The 22,679-nt window shown below is 32.3% G+C and overlaps 1 protein-coding gene across 2 annotated transcripts in view; it reads left to right on the forward strand.

Moving 5' to 3' along the window:
* Positions 1-354: 354 nt before the first annotated feature.
* The window catches only part of Epha3 (EPH receptor A3), a 359,499-nt gene continuing 337,174 nt past the window's right edge, over positions 355-22,679 (forward strand). The window contains exons 1-2 of one of the 2 annotated variants that reach the window (XM_058574534.1): positions 355-676; positions 19,083-19,147. In XM_058574534.1, the coding sequence (XP_058430517.1) occupies positions 589-676; positions 19,083-19,147 (153 nt within the window). In that variant the 5' untranslated portion in view covers positions 355-588. The remainder of the gene's footprint in view (positions 677-19,082; positions 19,148-22,679) is intronic. The other variant, XM_046430575.2, reaches the window with a different exon arrangement.

Genomic DNA, 22,679 nt, shown 5'->3' on the forward strand with positions numbered 1-22,679 from the left:
TTATACAATCATCCCTATTGCTTTAAAATGAAGTTCTCCCCCACACTTTTTTTTTTTCTTTAAAGAGACATTTCTCTGGCACTTCAGTTTCTTAGCCACTTGTACTGCCATATGACGCCCTTGTCAGGGTTTCTGATTTCTTCAGGAAATTAAGCTAGAGAGCATGTACAGCAAACAATAAAATAGCTGCTTTCCTTTGAAAATAAATAGGAGCTGCTTTACTTCCCTCACCACGACTTTCCACCATTGCTCCATCACAACTTCTGGAGAAAACCCCATTGGCGACGCCCCCATTCCCACCTCCACCCTCCCATCTCTTCCTCAGCAGATCTGAGCCTCAGAGCTGTCTGGGAACCCAGCTCTCCTGCTCTTCTTCAGCGCCCGCTTCCGACGGCACTAGGACCCAGCGAAGTCCCTGAGCGAGGTTCGCGGAAAGGCAGCCAGACTCCTCCTTATCTCCAGTGTCAAACTTGACATCAGCCTGCGAGCGGAGCATGGTAACTTCTCCAGCAATCAGAGCGCTCCCCCTCACATCAGTGGCATGCTTCATGGAGATATGCTCCTCTCCCTGCCCTCTGCACCAGCAACATGGATTGTCACCTCTCCATCCTCCTCCTTCTCAGCTGCTCTGTTCTCAGCTGCCTGGGGGAACTGACTCAACAGCCTTCCAATGAAGGTAAGCCAGGTAGGCGAGCGCGCAGCCCGGCCCGCGGGCAGGCTCCTCAGAGCACGTTCCCACCGAAGCCTTTGCACGTCACTAAGGTGCCTCGGAATAAGGCAGTTGGCTCTGAGAGTCAGCGGAAGATGTGCTTTTATTTTCGGATGTCTTTTAAAACACTTTGGGAGATAATTTGGGATTGGCTAAACCTTCAGAATGTGTTTTTAATCTGATACCAATTCAAGCAATTACCTTGTTGGCCAATTTGAAGCAGAAAGAAAGAAAAGAAAATCCTCCAGTTTTACAACCCAGTACGTTAATTGCCAAAGAGCCAAGGCAGTATTTTATTTTCTAATTATGACCATGTGGTACTCTGAGAAGTTTAACAGAAATCTCAGTTCTTTTTAAACACCTTGTGTAGTATGTTTAAAAGCATGACAGGTTGTCCCTACTTTAGAGCTGGCATTTATGAATGGATTAAAGGGAAATCAGTTTGTTGAAGCTGTGTGTGTGTGTGTGTGTGTGTGTATTACAACTGCTCTATTAAAGTGATGTGTATCCCGCCAGGCAATGGTTTGCTCTATGGTACAGGTTCTAATGAGCAGCATATACCATATTAACATAAGTAATATTTGCAAGAATTTACAATAAGCTTAGGTTGGATTCTTTTTGTTTACGGTCTTGTATACAAATAGGAGAATGCATTTAATGATTAATGGATAGCTTCTGGGTAGATGTAGTAAATAACTGAATAACAAATGAAGAAAGAATGTTCATATGCAGCAAATGGTATTTCCTTTATGTTGGATTATTTATTTTCCTTGTAATGGGCATTCATTCTTGTTCTATGGAATAAAGTGCAAACCTAACATTAAGAACAACATTTTTTCTTATAGGATTATGTGCTTAATAGATATGTTGCCTTTTTCCTGTATGCTTTTTGCAATCTATTCCTAATGATTTGTGAATACAATTACTAACTCTTAAGACAGACTTCCCTGAATAATTGATTACTTTACAGCAATACTTACAACTTTGATTTCCTCTTAATGATTTTGAATGTATAACAATAGCATTTAACAATTTATTTTTCAAGTAGCAATGCTGAGCAACTGATGTACGGACACCACATTAGACATATATCATTTTCCAAAAGTCCAAATTGCTGAGCCAATACTGTTGCATATTAGATACATTATTTAAAAAGCACAAGTGAAAACAAAATATTTGTAAACTTTTTCATTAAATATAAAAACTGCCTTTCCTGTTTGGTGACCTACTTTCACTGCTAACAGAGCAGTTTGATTTCTTTCTTAGACTGCTTTTATCAATTTGGCAGATTTTGTTAATTTTTATATGGCTTTAATTCAGAAATTGAAAATTCTAAAATGTGAGGACAAAGAAAATAACGTTGCCCTTAAATGACTATTTTTTTAACAAGCCAAATTAAAATGTTTATTTGAAAGTAACTGTTAATCATTCTTCATAAATGAAAGCCAAGAATAGTCACTTATATAATGAATAACATATCCAATAAGTTAAACTTGGTGTTTTTAGAGATGTTTTATTTCTTTGAAGATACTCACATATGGATAATAACTAAAAAATTGTATTATTTTTACACATTACTATGATACATTGTATTTTTCAAATAAAATGTATATAAACTCATTAAGTAATGAATATTAATTGATAATGTACAGAAATATAGCTGAGAATCATTTTTGTGGAAAAATGTAACCTTTCCATAAATTGCAAAAGATAAAATGACCCTTTACTCTTATTCACACCTATGTAAAATTGATGAATATTAATTTAATGAAACAGAATAATCATGTGCTAATTGCTTTCAAGCCACACCTTGTGTATGTTTGGGTATATAATGCATATAATTATACAGAAAGGTACACATTAACAATATGAACATAGGAAGGTAAATAAACTCAGAAACAGACGTAATTACATTTACTTTGCACAGATAAAAGTTTATCTGTCTATTGTTAATGGGATTGTTCTTTCTAGTTTGTATACTATGGGGAATGGTTCCTTTCCCATCTGAGCTGATGAAAGGAAGGAAGCTTTAAAACAAAACTTAAAATGAATGATTTAACTTAGATAATATTTGAGTGGCGTTTTAAATATTAATCCAATAGTTTGGCTCTTAGTAGTTCAGTTGAATAGTATGAAAAGCTACGATTCCAAGTTTGTGCCAAGATTTCAGTGCAAATCCTCTAACAAAGTAAATTGAATAGACAGCAGTGCTTCTGAAAATTCATTTATGGGGTAAATGATAAAATGTATCATACTAATGTAGCTTTCTGGTACATTTTTAAAAACCAAAATGTAAATGTAAAATATTAGTTTGCCTTTCAAATATTATGCTTAAAATTATATTTTGACACGATGGAAAATGTGCTAGAAATTTACTACGGCATATTTACTAGAATAAATTCTGGAATATATTATGAAGTTAGGTGTGATAGAAATAAAAGACCAAACCCAAACAAAGTTGTCCTTGTGAGGTTGTTTTAAAATTTGAAATTTGATAATTAATTATCAATATTAAACTGCTGTGAGTCCATGATAAAAAAAAGTTAGAAAAAGTTTTTGAATTTTTCTATTCAATAATTACAAATGACTTTTAATATTCTTTCAGGAAAATGATCCTAGATGATACTTTCTATCATTGATCATCTAAGTGATAATAGATATTCATAATTTCAATAATCAGTTAAAACAAAAATTGGCCTATACACTTAACTAGAACTTCATTTAAAAAACTAATCAAAACTACTAAAATCTAATCAAGTCTGATTCACAACATAAGAAAAGTCTTGCAATGGAAAATGAACTACTGTTTATGGCAAACTTTGAGTGCTACCCAATTTTGAATGAAGAAATTTCACAGGTTTGCTCCCTCTTTCCAGACTAGATGGATAGTTATAATGGTAAAAATAAATAAATAAACAACTTTGGAAAGGGGTTAAAACTTAACATAAAATAAAGTTTTCAACTTTTACTAGTGCAACCTCTTTTAGAATTGGATAAAGCACTCTTTTAAAACACATTAATACTTTTGAAGCAATCTGAAGCTGGAATGCACTGTTTATTCATCTGTGTAGACTACACTAAATCATTTTTCTACCCATAAGTGTTCATAAAATTGTATTAACATTCACTCATAGAGCTCCTTGCATAGAAAGTCAAAGTTTTCAAAATGAAAATGAATTAAATTAAATCTACATACTTATATACTACTTATATTGAAAGACTTTTTCATTTCTTTTTTAAAAAATTTTTATTTGAGTGGCCAAGACGTTGTTGCTAGGAAATGCATTTCCTTGAACATAAATCTAAGTATTAAAGGAGACTCTGTGTGTAAAGCTTAAAAGTAAAACTTGCAGATGAATTATATAGGCATTCTTCTGAGGAGAAGTTAAGCGATAAAGACAACAAATATTTGAACAATGGATTTCCCCCTTTTTTAAACTCACTATGAATTGTCATCATTTTTTCATATATATAAACACTTATCCCCAAATAAGGGTATACTGTGATTCAACCATTAATGCAGAAGTAAGCTATCATATCATCTTTATAGTGCTTTTTGTGAAGAGGACTTAAAATTGCTTTTAATAGCATTTCTTCATGCTAGACTAAATAATTGAATGCATTATACATTTTTGTAATTTAATAGTTCTTCTAATAGCTTGCCACTACACACCCCCCATACACAACAGTTATAACTGCGCTATTTGCCTGAAGGTAGAAGAAACCTTAATTTCACTATTTTATAACCCACAACAGTTAACACTTGACCTAGGTCATTAACAGGATTATCAGCAAATTTGTTTAAGCTTTTACTGACAATCTGAATTGCTAGGATAATATTTTGATTGTGCTGAGAAGAAACTTCTTGTAACCTCTCAAAATCTATCATGAAATTAATTTATTCTGAATCTATGTCTTCCTAAAAAATAATATTGATAATACTAAATCAAGTGCAGAAAATGTTCACTTTGAATCCCCATTTTCCTCATTCTTAGGTTTTACACTCCACATCATTTCAATGTTTGTCATAAATGAGCAATTAAAATTCCTTTTAAATATCAGATGTTCTGTCAATAAAAAACAGATTTATAAATACAAAACAGTTTTACTATAACTATCAACATTCTCAGTTTTATTTTATTTTTGTTTTTGTTTTTTCTATTGGTACTATTGTTGATAAAATTGTTCTGCCCCTTTTTAAAGTAAAGAGTCAGTTGGATATATTTATAACTCAGAAGTGACTGGAACTATAAAAGGGAAACTACATATAATAAAATCCATTGCCACATGTTAGGTCATGGTTGTATTTTATATAAAGTTGTCTTTTCCATGAAATACTATAAATTGGGAGCAACCAATGAAAAACATATTAATACTATTATATATATAACTTTAAAACAAAATATTATATATACTCATAACTAAAGGTATGTTTTAATGCTGTTTACTAGGCCTAGAAAGTTTCACATAAAGTTTTTTATTAATTGAATTCAATTATGGTTGCTCCTTGTCATATATATGATTTAGTAGTTTTACCTGGACTCTTCATAAATTCTTTTTTTAAAAATGGATTTAGGAAGATTCTTTATCTTGTTTCTATATTACTCGTATTTGAATTTCAAATTTCTGTGCCTTCCTTAATGGTCCAATCAATTTTAGTGCTTTTTTTCCCAAAAAAATTCTTTAAAAATATCCCTAGATGGTTAAAGCATTACAGAAACTTTGACATTCTTCTGAAATAAAATATATACAATTTTTAAATATAAAATAATCAGTTACATATGCAAAGGATTTTTAAAGGCGAAACATATTTCCACAGTATATTTGATTTACTAACTTCAGTGCAAATGGAAACAGCAAGAAGTGTTCCTGAGAGTTACATTTTCCAAGTCATAAAATCTTCAAGAAAATATTAATAAAACTTTCCACAAATCATCAAAACTCCATAAGTTTTTACAGACATTTACTTACTAAGAAATCTCTGATGTGGGCTACCTTTGATTTGAGTCATTTTCCAATGCTTTTGTTTGGCATAAATACTAAATGTAAGGGGAAATATGTATTTTGGAAGAACACTAAGTTTTACAAGTACATTTCTGTCAAGTTCCTCATCTATGTTTATTTTTTAATGTACAAAGTTTTCCTGTAAAATATTTTATAAACCTGTTCTTTTCATTCTTGTTTGAAAAAAAAGATTTAAAAGAACAAATTCAGGGGTCCCCTCTTTGGTTCTGTTTTCAAAGATCTGGATTTTATCATTAGGGAGGATCAATAAAGGGCTTTTATCAAGTGTGCAAGTAGCTTTCCACAGATTTTTCAAATAAAGGTTTGACTGGTGGTGTGAAACGTTCAATACATTATTCTTCCAAGTATACTGAAAAGCAGAATTAGAAATTTACTTCTCAAAAAGTTGGAAAACCTTCACTAATTCTTCTTTAGTGACTTTATAAATAAAAACAATGTTATGATATTAATAAAATTCAAAACCTTCCAAGTCATAAATCCATCAATCTAGGAAGACATTCCTTCTTGTATTGGGGGTGTGGATACATGTGCTCCTCTTGATTTCACTCTGTAGGTCTTTTACCAGCTGCCTGGTATCAGGTAGTTCCTGGAACTTGGCAGGAGGTTTTCTCCAGGAAAAGTCTGAGGGTCAGCAAGTTTTAGTTTTGCTCCTACCAGCTTTCTTTGAAATAAAAAAGCGTGGTCGATTACAAAGAAAAAAAAAAGTCTGTGCAAATGAAAAGAAATGTTGACTAGAAAGATAAAGAGGTAGAGCAGTGCAATAATTCTAAAGCCAATGTTAATGTATAAATCTTTTGCTTTAAAGACAGACATTCATCATTTAAAACATCTGGCTAATCAACTTTTATTAAAACCCTTAAAAATCTTGCACACTTAAAAAAAAAAAGCGGGGGAGGTTTGCATTTGTTTATTTCTACTTCCAAGTTTACATGCTTCTGATATTTTACCCAGAAGTAAATATTTTGTGCAGGAAAGTTTTAGGAGTTGAAGTCAAAAGGTGCTTCCCCTTTTGAATGCCTGGGCGAATGCATGTGGAGGGTGGATGGAATAAAAACCAGTTCAGCAAATAAAGCTTCAAATTTGGAGTGATGTTATTAAACTGGAAGCCTTGAGTGTGGACACCCTCCCCCTTCATTTTCAAACCATGTCCTGCTGTTCTAGTCAAAGCAAAGGGTGAAAATCCACATAATCCAAACCAACATGATGAAATGTGAATAATAGGTGAGGAAGGAGGAGGGAAACAAGTGGCAGCACTGTACAAACAAACTGTTGTGAATAATCTTCGCCATGAACTGGGTGGCCACAGTGTCTTATTCCTAGCGTCATACCGCCCACATTTGCTAACGCACTATTGATTAAATTCCAAAAGTGTGCCCTGAGAAATTTATCACCAAGAGCTTTTCGGGTAGTGACTGTAACGTGGCCACACAGAGATGATCAGCGCTCCTTGCTGCCACCACACCCACCCTCAGGGTGTCTTAACCACAAACTATCCTTCACCATTAGGCTCAGTGGTGCATGGAGAAGAGTATCCTCGCTCTTCAAGAACTCACTATTTTCTCACACCGCTTCAGATTAAACATCAAATTGTAAAATCCCATCCCCGGGTCCGCGGAACCCAGTCCCCGCCCTCAGGGGACAGTGAGTTCTTTGTGCGCTAGTATCTCCGGGCCAGGCTGCCAAAAGCCGATTCCTGGAGCGCAGCGAGCCTTTTACGCTCGCTCGGGCGGGTCCAGGTTGGTGCGTAGCCGGATGCCCCACCACTCCGTGTTTTCGCTACCCGTGGAAGGTGCCCGGCGCTCTCTGCCCCGGCGCCTGTAGGAGCCGGCCGAGCGCCCAGGCGCAAAGTTTCGCCGACATGAGCGTGTGGAGGAGGCTGGGGCGGGCAAAAAAAGCAAACGTGCGCCCTCTGCCTGCCGCCGCGGATCTGCTGGCGCTGCGAGAGCGTGGCGCCGCGTTCGCCACCTGGATTCTTCTACCTGGGGGTCCCGCCCAGATGCGCAGGATACTCAATCAGGACAGGCAGGCCCTGACCTGAGCAATAGATTGACCCGAGATCTGTGATAGTCCCTGACCCGAGATCTGTGATAGCCCTGCGGCCTCCCCTATTGCTATCAAACTTTTCAGTTCAGCCCTTCCCATCCGCGTTTAGGAGTACTCTAGGTGACAAATGGAGGAGGAGGAGATAGGTTTTGTAAGAGTTCCCTACAAGTTGGAAAAGCATGTCTTCTCCTTGCTCAACTGGGACGCACAGGAGCCCGATGAGATGGCCCTTTGTCCTGTCTGCTGTTGTCTGACCCTTCTTTGCTACTTTTTTTTTTTTATCTTTTGAACACCCCTTCTCTTTCCTCCCCTATAATAAAACAAGGAATCTTTTTTTTAATTTTTTTTTCCTTCAGTTTTCTTTAGAACCACCTACCGATGCCACCCACCCATTAGGTCCTTCGTGACTGCTAAGGTGTGTTCTATAACTCCCTCAATACACATTCGAAAATTGTTTTATTTTAAAGCCTCATGTTTGACTGCCAGTTTTATTAAAATATGGATTTCCCTCTTCTAATTTTGAGAGTCAAAGTGGAATGGGGCTTTCAGGAAACGGGGCCATGAAGTTGCATTAGCAGTAGAATGATGTGGATATTTTTATGGTTGTGTCAGAACTTCATTGTTCACAAGACAGAATTGTTGAATTCAGTAGATTCTAAGACTAAATATGCCCTGATTCCTGTGTCTAAAATTTCACAAAATAACTGAAGTGTCCACTGGTTTAAAAGATATTTCCTTTATATTATCATTATTCCTTAATGGACATTCTTCAATCATTAAAGCAGACCTAAAATAGTTATGACACCTCAATTGTTATAACTGAGGAACTGAGCACAATGAAGTAGTACCTGAACCAGACTCCCTATTGTATTTTGATGTTAACTTCATATGTTTTCTTCTGTCCACAAATCCTTGGGAATTAGAGAGACAGCCTTGTATTCAGGAAAAGCTCTGGCTTGCCAACCATAATCCCAATGACTATACCTAGTTGTCTTGTGACAGACAAGTCAAACAGAAATAACAGTAAATAACAGAAATAGTCAGTATTTTGTAGTGAGAAAATGAAGGAAAGTAAATAGGTGAGAGTGTTTCAAAACTGTAAATTGTTTACACACATTAAGTTATGATTATGTGTGTGTTTCGGGGGGAGACTTACTAAGAAAACGACTGAGAGGAAATTTGATGTGGACTGAAGAGCAGGAGAAAATGTCTCTGAGGCCTTTTTCTCACACAATCTTATCTCTGTCTTCCTTTCCTAACACCCAAACACCCTTTTTCTCACCCTAGAAAAATTTTGTCAGGAATTCCACAGCCAGATATTGTGAGGAATATGTCAATATAACCAGTGTTTATTTAGATGAACAAAGGTGTATTAAAGATGAAGTGTGAATTAACTACTGGACTTGTCACAAAGGTCAGTAAGAGGGGAAAATCCAAAGTGATCCAAAATGAAGGCAGTGGTTCCTTTAGAAATTCATGCCAATTTTGAGGATAATTTTTAAATTACTTAGGATGAGAAAATCAATTTTAATAATTTATCTTCTCTTTCATAAAAATACTTGTAGTCTATAGAGGGGGAAGTGTTGAGAAAGGGTAGCTATAAGAACATTTTGAAAGGTAGCAAATTGAGTTGGGGCAATTATATTTTTCGAGTGTATTTCAGCACATATGTTTTGCATTAATTGCTGCTATAAATTCTGTTAACCTGGCAAAGAGCAAAAATAGCATATTGATGACATCAGGCTTACAAATCAGAAAATGCTTTCAAGTATCTTTCTTTCTTCACTGTAATGCAAGGGGAAAATAAGTTTAATGTTTTTTTATGTTTTGTTCCCAAAGAATTATCCAGTCATTCGAGTTATTGACACATTTTCCTTAAGCAAAAGTGAAGGTTTATCAACAACAAACTTCTTCTCTCTTGCTCTGGAAAATGAGTATTAATAAATATTTTCCCTATCTTTTGATTTTTTAAAAATTTACATATAGATTTTTGGAACTTCCCCAAATGAAGAGAAATGTAAACTTTACTTTTAAAACCTAATTCTAAGGAAGAGTGTAATATGAATTTATAAACAGTAGTAATCTATTATTATGTTTTAAATATTATGGGAGAGCTAATTCTGTATAAGATAACATACTACAGAAAAACTGATTATAATATATTGATGTAAAATGAATCTTTAAAAGACTCATGTTTAACATTAAAAAGTAAATGAATAAATAAAATAAGACAAAAAAACATTTAAATATCTCCAAACTGAGTTGTCTTCTAAGACAAAGTGTGAGCCCCCAAAGCACTGGAACAAAAGGGAAAACATGGGTCAATCTGAGGTTGAAAAGTCCATTTAGTCAGCATCAAAATTCTTTCAACATACAATTTCCACATATTCATCATGAGGAAGTTAATTTATCTTTTTAAAATAATAGCTAAGAAAGATAGACAAGTAAACCCTATTGGTCCAGTAGATAGTAAAACTCCCCTTCTTCCTAGTAATATAAGGTCTTTCGTAAATTTTTACTTTTTGCCTGTGATCAAGTTGATTTTCAATCCGCATTAAATTTTAACATTCCTTAGATACTTCAGAATAATGGGAAGTAGGGATCATACCCTTAGTAGTTAGTATACATTTATTTCCTGATTTTCAAACCCAATTTAACATTTGATATAAGTATGTAGATTTTAGGATACATTCTTTTATTGCAAAAGACAGCAGTCTTCACCCTGAGTGGAAGTTAGACTGGAAGCTAATTTACAATGTTCTCCATGTGGCTTCTTTAACTAATCCTCTGAATAAGCACAACATCACTCTGAGAAAAAGTTCATTTGCAGCAAGGCATATGTGTGTGTGTGTGTGTGTGTGTGTGTGTATTGAAAAGAATTGTCCCTTTATATAACTGAGCTAGTCTCACACTGTGGTCAAAATTTTATGGATTATTATATCTCTAGAGACTGAGGTTGACATAAAATTCTATTTTTTTAAATTATTCTGAATAATTATTCTGAATATGAATTGGTGGTAAGAAAAAAAACAACAACCATTTGTTTATTTATCACTGTCTAATCTTGTTCATTTTTTCCCTACTGTCCCTCTAGTTTTCTATAATAATTGTGTTTTTTTCTTGAATATACCAAAGCTATTTAAAGTGGATTTTGAATTTTAGCAGAAGGAAAAGAACTGACATCATCAGAAAAGAAAATTAGAAATTAAAATGTGTGGTTTTCTTTTTGTGAAGTGTGGCAAACTCCATCAAATCTAGTAATTGCCAAGTATTGAAAATGTATTTAAAGGGGAAAAAATAAAAGTAGTAGTATTTTTCTTAAGATAAAGTAAGGTTTACTTTTGCTATTTGTTTTTAGCATAGATAAGTTAATACTCATTTACTGAAAAAGATGAAGTCAGAGATTTTATTATGGTGTTCTCAACATTTCTGATCTAAATTATAGAGCTCTGTTTATCCTTATTTTTTTAAAAAAATTCAAGTACAATTATATGCATTTCAGCCCACTGAACTGGTTAATCTATGCTTACAGCAAGAGTTTCCGTCTATTTTAAGAAGCAACTGTTTTTCTTAAACATCTATATATTTTTAGGGAAATTTTTTCTTACCTTTAAAATTGAAGATTGAAATAATACTAAATGTTTTAGTATTTTAAAAATCTATGTAAAATAAGACAAAAAATTTAAGAACATATAAAGTTATTAGTATCCCTTTATATTCCCCTTTCTAAAGATGATCCTTTGGAAATGAAGAATATTTTATTCTACATTTGGCCAGGTTTGTGGTAGGTTTACTAACCTAGTGCAACTAGTGCAACTTTTGGAATTCTAATGTAATTTTAAAGCTGAAAGTTTAAAAACCATTAAAGTGAGCCAAGGAAAATATTGATATAATTAATTGCTTATTACATAATAATAACTCATTCTTCATATTATATTTTATTATTTGCATTTCTGTATTTACCAAAGAGTATACAGCTAAGGTTTATTTACATTCTGGGTTTTGTAAAGTAAGTTTATAAGTATTGACAAGTTCTGTGCCCTTCAATATGGGATTTTGGTGGGACAATGACCACCAAAAATGAATGCTTATAAAAATTGTGTTATACAGCATAGATATGAAAATAATAAAAAAAGATGAAACGGGTGCAATTCAGGTGATAAAACAGTCCCTGGAAGACAAGGAGGACTTTTTGAAGTAAAAGATAATACTAATATTGTGTTCATAAAAAAGAAATAGGAGATTAAATTATTTTCTTCATTTCATATGGTGGAGATGATTATAACTCAGACTATTTTACTGCATGTATCCAGAAAAATTTTAAAGTAATTTAAGTGAATGTATAATAAATACAAACAAAAAAGCACTTTTGAAGAAAACAACCCAGAAATATTCTCAATAAGAATATTGAGGAATATTTAGGTAGATTCTTAATAAGCACATTTCTAAGGTAAATATCAATTCTATATTAGTACATAAACATCCACATGTGTCTCTGTGTGTGCATTTGAAAAAACATGTGACTAACAAATAAGGACCATTCCAAAATAGAATGTTATGTAGTTCCTATTCGTAATATAATTACAGTAGAAGAAAAACCACACTGAAGTTCTGAACTCTACCTTCTCTTTCACTGCTAAACTGAAAGTTTTCTATCCCCAGCACTAAGATTGATGCTTTCCATTAACATCCTAATACTAAAACATGAGAAAAGTGTCAGAGTTTTGAAATAATTGATAAACATGTGACACATTGTTTGAACTTGTGTTCCCACTATAAAGATCCAAATTTATGTCTTGAAGATTTTCCGTATATATGTATGGGTTTATATAGATATCAGTCAATTGTGTATTATCATAAACAAAGCAAATAATATATGACACTTTAGATATCCACATATAATTATTCTCCCAAATGTGATGAACTCACAGGTACATTCTGATTTTAGTTCTCCAGATACTTTACCAATTTATTTAGTATGCAATGAACTTCTTTGAAATAAAATGTGTGCTGTTGTAAATATATCCGTAGTATGTTTTTAAATTGCAAATTAATTTTCTTTCATGACTACACTTTTTGTTTCTTAAACTAAAATTTTTAATCCTTATATACGAAGGATCTTGAGAAATATTTTTATTTCTAAAATTAATACTTCATTAGAGTTGTTTTGTAGTCCAATCTGTATATTCTGTTTACACAGCTCTCAGTCAAACCCTGTGTGAATAGGAAGCTTCTCTTTAGTATTTGAAAGCTGATAATCAAGATATGAAAATCTGATAAAAAAAATTACCAAGATCTCCTGATTTTGAGACAAAGGCAATATGCATATGCTAAGTTTCAACTACTATTTACCTTAATGGTTATTTATGTATCATAGTTGCACAATATGTTTTCATTTTATACTTTAATCCTTAAAAAAGGTCTTTCTGAATTAGAAGTAAACAAGTTGCTTTATTTCTAAAATGTTTTATAAAACAAACATATGTTGTAAAAATGCTGTTTATAAAACTATTACTATTATACTTTTAGACATTTTCCCATTTGGGGAACACCTTTTCCTTGTCTAAATGATTGATTTATCAGTTGACAATACACAGAAAAAAAGAAACCAGCTCTTCCAGGGACTGTTTTTAAAGCTAAGGTTGTCAGTGTACTAAAAACTCATTGGCAGTAGACTATCCCCATTGGTTAATGTGAAAGAATTATTTGCAATAAGAACACCCTCCATGTTGATATTTTGATAGCTTTTTTACTCCATTACAGTATTGATATCATGTAGTCTTAATATTTGTCTGATTAAACGACGGGGGAAATGTAAGAACATTTACATTTGTTGACTTGTCCAGGTTTCAAGTACAACTTGAAACACAGACAGCTCACCATGAGACTCTGTGTTTGGATTCCAAGGAGTTCTCACTGCTGTTGGCACAGATTTAGATAAGGCAGTTAATTACAATTTTTTCTATAATAAAGAGTTGTATGGAAGTAAATCCCAAATTACTGCCTAGGAGGAAAAGTTAATAATAATAAGTTGATAGTACAACACCTTGTTCAGAAATATTCTTAGATCACACAAATAAACCATTAAGATATCATGTGACAAGAGGTTTTTCACACACACACACACACACACACACAAATATTAAGCATTTTAGGTTTTCTGTTTCATTAACTCAAATAATTATTTTAGCTTGTCGTTTGATTGAGAAATAGTCTTAAGTTATTGTTTCCAGATACAAGATTTCTGTTAAATTTAATGCAGTTTACTGGAAATTTTACCTGCAAATAATTGATAGGTGATAGGTTAATTCTACTAGTCTTAATAACATTTTATAATTGTTTGTCTATGAACTATAATATTCGTTAGATCTACTAAAATATTTTCATTATGTTTAGATAAATATAAAGTAAATACAAGTAAAAAGCCCATGGGAGCAATTAATAATATGTAAGGTATATAAATATTAAATTGAAATAAACACACTTGAAATCAATAAACTTTCACTTCTCTAAATTTCTTCTCAATGGCATACCCTAGCAAATACACAAAACTTGAAAAGTTGACTTTGGAGGACTTCTGTCAGAAAATAAATCTTGATTTCTTAATTCCATGTTATGTTTGACCAGAAAACTACAGAGAAAATTACAAAGCCAAGAACAAAATGCATTCCTTCCTGTATCATTTTCTTCTATTTGTGATAGTTAAGTATCATTTAGAAGCAGATTGAAGAACGCTTCTGCTCTCTGTAACCTACATCAAAAGGACTCTTGTTCATCATAACAGAAAGTGATGAAAACGATAAAAATGAGTATATAAGAAATGTATCTTGTACAATTACAATGATTGTGTATACAGAAAATACAGTATCGTTTTTCTTTAGTAAAATCTAGATGTAATGAAAGGATTGACTTTTTTTTCTTTTGTAGTTGTTTTATAGTTATTTTATCTTGGCTATATAGGTAATGGTTTTATAAGAAAATATATCTATTATTATAAAGCCTACTGTTTGTTTGGAGTTATTATCTGATAATTAAATAAAAAACATTTTCAGAAAATGCAGCTATAGCATAACTGCAAAATGTATCAAATGCTATTAGATAATTGATAAGATTTTCTGCTTCAGGAGGAAACTATGACATTTAATTTTTTTAACCTCTTTAACACTGTATATCTGCAACACTTAAACAATCTTTCGAGGTGTGAATACTTAGTTGAGTGTCAGACTTTATAAATGAATGAAAGGCCAGTATGAATCAGAATTTTGAAATGAATTCAAAATAATCTTTATGTGTCAATGAGTTTCTAAGAGTAAAAACTCAGAAATTTATACCTTGAATTTTTAATCTGTTTATAAACTGAGAACAACTGTTTCAAACTCTTGTTTGAATAAATGAGTCTCTATAATAGCCTTAGTGCATTCCTGTTAGTAAGAAGAGAAGATGGTATACATTTTTTGTTATAGACAATCTGTCATGACATTGTCAATGAAAATTAGCAAACTTAGGGAATGAATTTCCATTGATTCTTGCCATTGTGATGCAGGACAGGAAAGAAAAGAGGAGATGACTCTCATTCACAATCCACAATTCTACAATCCACTGCATTTTGAAATATAGCAATAAAAAATCAGAGGCAGAAATGACCTTTCCAAAAGTTCTTATAAACACTTGGAGCCCTTGTATGCTGTGCTTGGTTCTTACATCAATGTAAATATAATTTAAAATACTTTCAACTTAAAACACTTTATTTTAAAAATTAATATATTCCATATAGCTCTTTAAATAGAAAATATTCTTTTTTTTTGGGGGGGGGGTTACAAAGGATTGAACTCAGCAGCACTCTATCAATGAGCCACATCCCCAGCCCTATTTTGTATTGTGAAATTAATGGAATAATATTTTTCCTGTTATGCACCAAAGACATTTAGAAATCATATCATTAGGGTATAAAATATGGTATGGAACAATTTATATCTTTGGTAAATAACTGGCATAAGACAGGCATTAAAGAATTAAGCTATATGTTTCTAACAACCCTAAAAATTAATTTCCTAACTTTTTGTTAAAATTCATTATCCTGAACACAAGTGCTCCAGAAATTGAAATATCCCTCCCCATGTCTTTAAGACTCAGACTGCCCTATTGTCATATTTGTAAAACATAATTGACTTGTCTGTTCTCTCTGTCCTGGCATCTGAATTGTGCCACAACTAGAGAGGAAGCCATCAGATCTGCGTGTGTTTTGAGAAGGGAAAACATGATGGACCAAGGATGTTAGCTATATCAGTGTGTGGTTTAAGATGATATATTGTAACCTGAGATTCAGTCAGTGTATCCAGGGAAATCACTTAAGGATTTACTTTCAAATTCCATTGACTTTGTGTTCTTCTTATCTCAGTTATGCTAATCTTGGACTGCTATACAAAAAAATCCCAGGAGACTTGAGGTTTGTATCCTGGGAAGTCCTGAAGTCCTATTTTTGCAGCTATCCACTTTAAAGTGTTTAGAATTTTTAGTTTGTGTTATTATTATTTGGCTAAAAATAAAAGGTACCTTATAAACCTAAGCTAAGTACTTCTAAAATGTGTTTTGTTGTCAGCTATTCTTGATTAGGTCATGTGTTGATGGTTGACTATAAACACAATTCAGAAATGAAAATTGAATTGTTGGTACATACACACTTTTACGAGAACACTGGTCTACAAAGTATGTTACAAATTCACTGTGGTTTAAAATAAATTTATGCTGTTTGATCCTCATATTGTGAGATAACCTAGTGGTGATCATTAAATTTTGATATACAACAGAATCAAAATTGTGAGTAATGCTAATTCTTTTTTTTCTTTTCACTTATGCTAAGTGGAGCGCATTAAAATTCAATTTCTGAGTAATGAAATAGATTTAATTCATCCACTACACTTATTTTAATTGACCATATGCTCTACTTTGTTTTGGCTTAGCTGTTTTCCTTTAAGTAGAAACGAAAGGCAGATGTGATCAGACATTTCTTTTCCTATCACCATTATCATGGAAGAAAACTTAAGAATTATTTTAGATCCTCAGTTAAAAAACTACATTCCAATGAATTATTTACTGAGTAAATACAAAGTAATAATCATATCTTCTTTACCTTGAATACTTTTTTCTCTGGTTATGAATATTTAAATTAAATCAGCCATTCTTCTTAGCATATGAATATATATTCATGCAAATATATATTCATCATCTAATACATTTCAATTATTGCATATCCACAATGATAATTTCAACCAAAGCTTTTAGAACATTGCCAATGTGATCTAATGATTTATGAATATTGTCACTGCATGTTCCACTATACAAATCCTATGTCAAACTCAGAAATCAGCTTATGACTGTGATATAACCAACAATTGAACTACGTATATTTTAATCAGAATGAATATTGACAATATGGTTTAATTCAAAGATGAGAGTATATTCTTAATATTTTCAAAATTCTTTTTAACATTGATTAATCTGAAATAAAATTTGTAACACTGATTAATCAGTAAAGGGCTTTTTTATCACTTTGGAGACAAAATTGCAATGTAATGAAGTATGATGCTAGTTTCCAAACTGATATCTTGGGACATAATTCAATTATGAAAATAGCTCTATGTAATCCATGCTGTGACTACCTTCTTCTCTAAAGAAAATTACTTCTTATTGGAATTGATTTATTATGAGTTCAAAGATTTTAATTGGTAAAAAAAATTCCAAGATAATAGGGTAAGTTTATGTTTTTCCTTCACTTGCAAAAGAAAGAATTCAACTTTGAGAACTATATTTTTAAAAATTATGATCATTTAAAACCTTTCTTATACTCACTTTACTGATCAACAAACAAGACAACAAAATAACTTCTTTTTAAAATTTTATAGTGTTAGAAAATTTAAGACATGAATGTCTATCAGATATGTTATTCCTTTTTCTTAATATTTTGTATGGTTAATGTTTCTTTTGTAAAATTCTAATTGAGATGCTTAAAGAAACGATTATGCTTTTTGTGTATTGGAAAACACATGAACATGTTGAATAATGTGGGGAATATTACTTGATATTAATAATAATTAATTAATATTAATTTATTTTAATTTGTGTACGTATGAAACTCCCCAAAATGATTCTTTTATTGAATGTATATATAGCCTGTTCTGGTTCATGATAATAATACATACTTGGTTTATGTAACCTTCCTTTATGTCTGGCATTAATGAGTCATGTGTTGCTTTCTAATTTAGAAGAAGAATGAAGTGAAACCATTGTTTCCATTATTTAAAAGATCAGATTGGATTGATGATCAAAGTGAGATTTTTGTTTGTTATGAATTATATTTAAAGTAACTTGTTATATTTTAGTTTGTAATCCATAACAAAATAATACCCTGTATCGTAAAGAAATATTTGCCTTTTTCATTTAATAATTATAAAAAATGCAAAAATATGCATATTTTACTTTTCATCTCTTAACATTGATTAGGAGTACGACTTTTTACTAACTCACACAAAGTTCTGAATAAATTCATTAAAGCCTTTGAGTAATAATATCTTCTTTAAATGAGCAAAGCTTTATATAGGCAGTACTATAAAGCATATTTTTGTTTAGTTTTCTCCTGAAATTAGAAGTTGAGCTTTTTCTTTATTACATATAAGTCAATAACTTGTATGTTATTAAAAATAAACACTACAGAATAATGTGTTTGGTATTGATCAGGGACAATATGAACATGAAATGTCCAGAGATATTGATTAATTATGTAAACATATAAAAAGACATTAGCCCATGGGGGAATCATGAAGATTTATCAAATTAATTGTCTTTGCAGATACTTTACAGCATATTAGAATTAATGATTTTCCTATTTTGTTTTTTAACTCTTCTTTAAATCAATAATTACTCTGTCAGAAAATTTCAATATATCAAATATAAGCCTATCTTAGTGAACAAATTTAAAAGCCATAGAAACTTTTCATTCTCTAATATTCCCTCTGAGATGTTGTTGGTTTTTGTAATTCTCATCATATACTTATCACACACTTATAATCAAAAAGAACAGTTCTATTTTTTGAACAACAATATTAACATCAATATACATAATTAATTTAACAGGAACAAACAGAAATAACTCATTACTCTTGTCCCAGCTACTCAGATGGCCAAGGCAAGGCAAGGGCTATGAATGTATCTAGTGGCAGAATGCCCCTGGATTCCTAGTACTAAAAAAAAATAAAATACAATAATAATAATTCATTGTTCTCAATTGTGTTTCTGTATTTTTTTTCAGTCAATCTACTGGATTCAAAAACAATCCAAGGGGAGCTGGGCTGGATCTCTTATCCATCACATGGGGTGAGTTTATAAATTATTAAAAGGGAATGTGTCCATTGCCTCTTGTAGGCAGCAGAAGAAAGTATTAATGTGTTCTCTGAAGGAAAATTATACTTCTGATGAAAAATTATACTATAAATGTATTTATTATATGGACAAGGACAACCTAATATTTGTGTCCCATAAAACTATTGAGAACTTCAAAGTATTTTTTTCTGAATTTATCAGTTGCTTGAATGGATCAAATAAATATTTTAAATATTACTGATGTTACAGATGACCTAAGTATGACCATCTAATATTTTTTTTTTTTTGGTGATGAGTTCAGAATAGGTGAATTGATAAGACATTCTAAATTTCAAGATATGTAGGAAGTGTGTATTTAGAGATGGTAAATCTCCAAAGTTATGACCTTAAAATCAACCATGATGACTACTGTGTGTAGGGTTGAATTTATTTTTCAACAATATAAACTGAGGTTGCCTTGATTTATTTGTTTAAAATATATGCAACTTGAGAATAATAGTTTACAATTGGGATCTAAAAAATCCCAATTTTAGGAAAAAAGGTAAATTAAAATTTAAAATTTTATGCATTTTACATATCTTTAATTTTTACCAAGCCAGGCACAGAGTATTTTTGTATATGGTATTTTGATGCCCCAAATATTTATAATGAAGCTTTTAAGTGAGAAAACTTTATATATTCTGTTTTCTTTTTAAATAAAAAGCAGGTCATACATTAGGAAAATTCTCATTTCCTACAAAACTGTGTAATAAACACACCTTTTTGTTTCCTAGTGCAGCTTTCAGGAAATGAAAAGTGCTATTTTGAAATATTTGTCATAGTAACAAATTTAAGTATTCTTTCTCCCTTTCCAATAGTTTTCTTTTAAAAGTGATTGTAAATGCCTCACTCAGCATTGGTGTTCAGTCTTTAGATTCTTATGCCTAAACACACTAATTTTTACAGTACTACCAGCTTCTTTACAAGCGGATGTTTTCCGTCAAGGATACTTCATCTATCTGTCATCTTTGTATCTGTTTCTCTTTCTGGCACACCTTGACATTGACAAAATGCCAAAACCTACAATCAGGCTTTCATTAGTTGATTTGGACCGAAGAGTATGAAGTAAGCCAAGGTTTGGTTTTCCCATAGGTGTAAAAGGAATCAAATGATTGGGATTAATGCACTGTCTGGATTGTTATAAAGAAATAATCAAAACTCAGGATTGAGCTGGAAAACTCATTTAAAATGAACAGCTAAAAGTCAAATGTAATCCTAATAATTATTTTAGAAATTTGAGTTTCTCATTACTCCATTTGATAATATGCCATAGATACTCAGTGCTTAAAGATATAAAAAACACAAAAACCATAATGACACTGCTAATAGAAATACACACTTTTTTGTAAAAAAAAAAGAAAGAAAAAAAGAAAGATGCACATCAAAACAATATCCTACCTATGTTTTTCTCTAAAAAAAGTGCAAAGATAACATATTTCTATACATTGAGGATTGGGAAAAACAAATTCCTTCATTGTTAGTATCAGAGTTCCACAGTTTCTCATTTTTTTTTTATTTTCATAGATAAAATAGGGTGGACATTGAGAGATAGGTTGGGTGCAAGGGTGAGATGTCCAGCACTATGGTACTACCTCAAGCTGTCACAGCCAAGGATGTGGGATAGACTCTGGGATGGTATTGGCTTATTCCCAACCCAGTCCCAGACTTTCAGAGTCAAAATCTTGGTCTCAACACCTCCTTCCTGGGGTGATTCTTAAGCACATAAGTTTAAGACACACTTCTCAAAATAACTTACCTCATGACATTTTCCATCTTTGGACCTATTTCCCACCTCCTTATGGCCTGAGAATCTCTTATGGTTTCCTCAGTCAACAGTTTCCAGTTCTTTTTTCCCTTACTATTGCCTCAGAGAGCTCCCTCAGGCATTTGGCTCTGTCTTCATTGCTTTCCTTTGCTCATCTTGCAGCTGTGCCTTCCCTATTTCTTCTAATAAATTCGCCTAAAACAGCTGGCCCATCTTTCCAAGTTTATCACTATGACTTTCAGGGGAAAAAAAAAAAGAATATTTCTCCAATTGATTGTGAAATTTATGATACTCCCCAAATCTGAGAAAAACAAAAAGATAGAAATAAAAGGAGAAGAACAAGAGGGGGGGGCAGGAGGGAAGAAGGAAGGAAGGAAGGAAGGGAGGGAGGGAGGGAGGGAGGGAGGGGGAAGGAAACAAGGAAGGAAAGGAGGAAGGAAAGAAGGGGAAGGTAAGGGGGATTCTTGGGTGAGATCTCTCCAGGGGAAATTTAGGTGTGGTATTTAACACCCTGGCTTGTACAATTATTTGTGGCTTTAAATACAATTAATTTTTTATTACCTAATCTCTTTCATTTCCGTATGACAAGGACAGATTCATTTTATGTTTATTTTGCTTAGAGAGGGAATAATAGTTCAAACAATTGTGATACCTTTGATTTAAAAATGATATGTGATAGCTGGAAACAATTTTAAACTTCTTATTGTTTTGATTAATTAATGCTAATAAAAGCAGTTCATCTGATTGTAGGTTAACTAAAATATGAACATCAACTTCAGAGGAAAATATTGCAGTAACAATGTTACCCCATACTCAACCCCAGAAAATCCTGTTCTTGTGATTTAGAGCAGGAGGAGGGGATGCAAGGAAAGGTGACATTGATTTTACCTCATGGGGACATCTGGCAAGTCTGCAGACATCCTTTGCCACAGCAGGGGGCAGGGGACACTCCTGGCATCTAATGGAAGAGGCCAGCATCACTGCTAAGCATCTTATAGTGAACAAAGAATAATCGGTTCCAAAATGATAGTGCAGAAGTAGTGAAACCTTAAATTCCAGGATTAACAATAGTGCTCCATCAGGAGATGTGTGGGGTTCCTAAAGAGATGGAGGAATGCCAGCTCCTCCCTAACTCCCAATTATACTCTAATTAGAAGTTTTGAATTCCAAATCTGTGGAAATACAGATTTTAAAAATACAAAAATAATTGATTTTAAATTTGAAATGCATCATTCATAGAATAATTATTTTGTCTAAGCTACATAAAATTAAGATATTTGGGGAAAAACAGCCAAGAGTAGTTCATTCCTTCATGTATTTAATTTCAATTCTCACTTTTCCTCAAAGAAATATTCCTTCTAAAACTTTATAATTATGCATTTTTTGAGGAGTACTTCCATCTGAATTTCTAAACAGTACTTCAAATTTTAAAGAAAATCAGGTAAGAAAGTATGATACTATATGTAAGTTTAGATCTTGGACAAAAACCTGGGAGTAAATGTAATGAAACTCTGATTTTCTTGAAGTGAAGGTCATGAAACTAACATGCAAATTTAAAACTGAAAATATCTGAGATGTCATTTTTCATTGGAAGTTTTATTTGATACAGATATTTTCTGGCACTATGTTCACATTTGTGAAGCAGGCATAAGCAACACTTTCTCTAGACCTTAGAGATTTATGAATTATAATAGTTGAATACTGCATATATATTCAGAAAGT

Source organism: Marmota monax, unplaced genomic scaffold (assembly GCF_021218885.2).
Source record: "Marmota monax isolate L192 unplaced genomic scaffold, Marmota_monax_Labrador192_F-V1.1 WCK01_AAM20220418_F8-fsc00016, whole genome shotgun sequence".
Lineage (NCBI taxonomy): Eukaryota > Metazoa > Chordata > Mammalia > Rodentia > Sciuridae > Marmota > Marmota monax.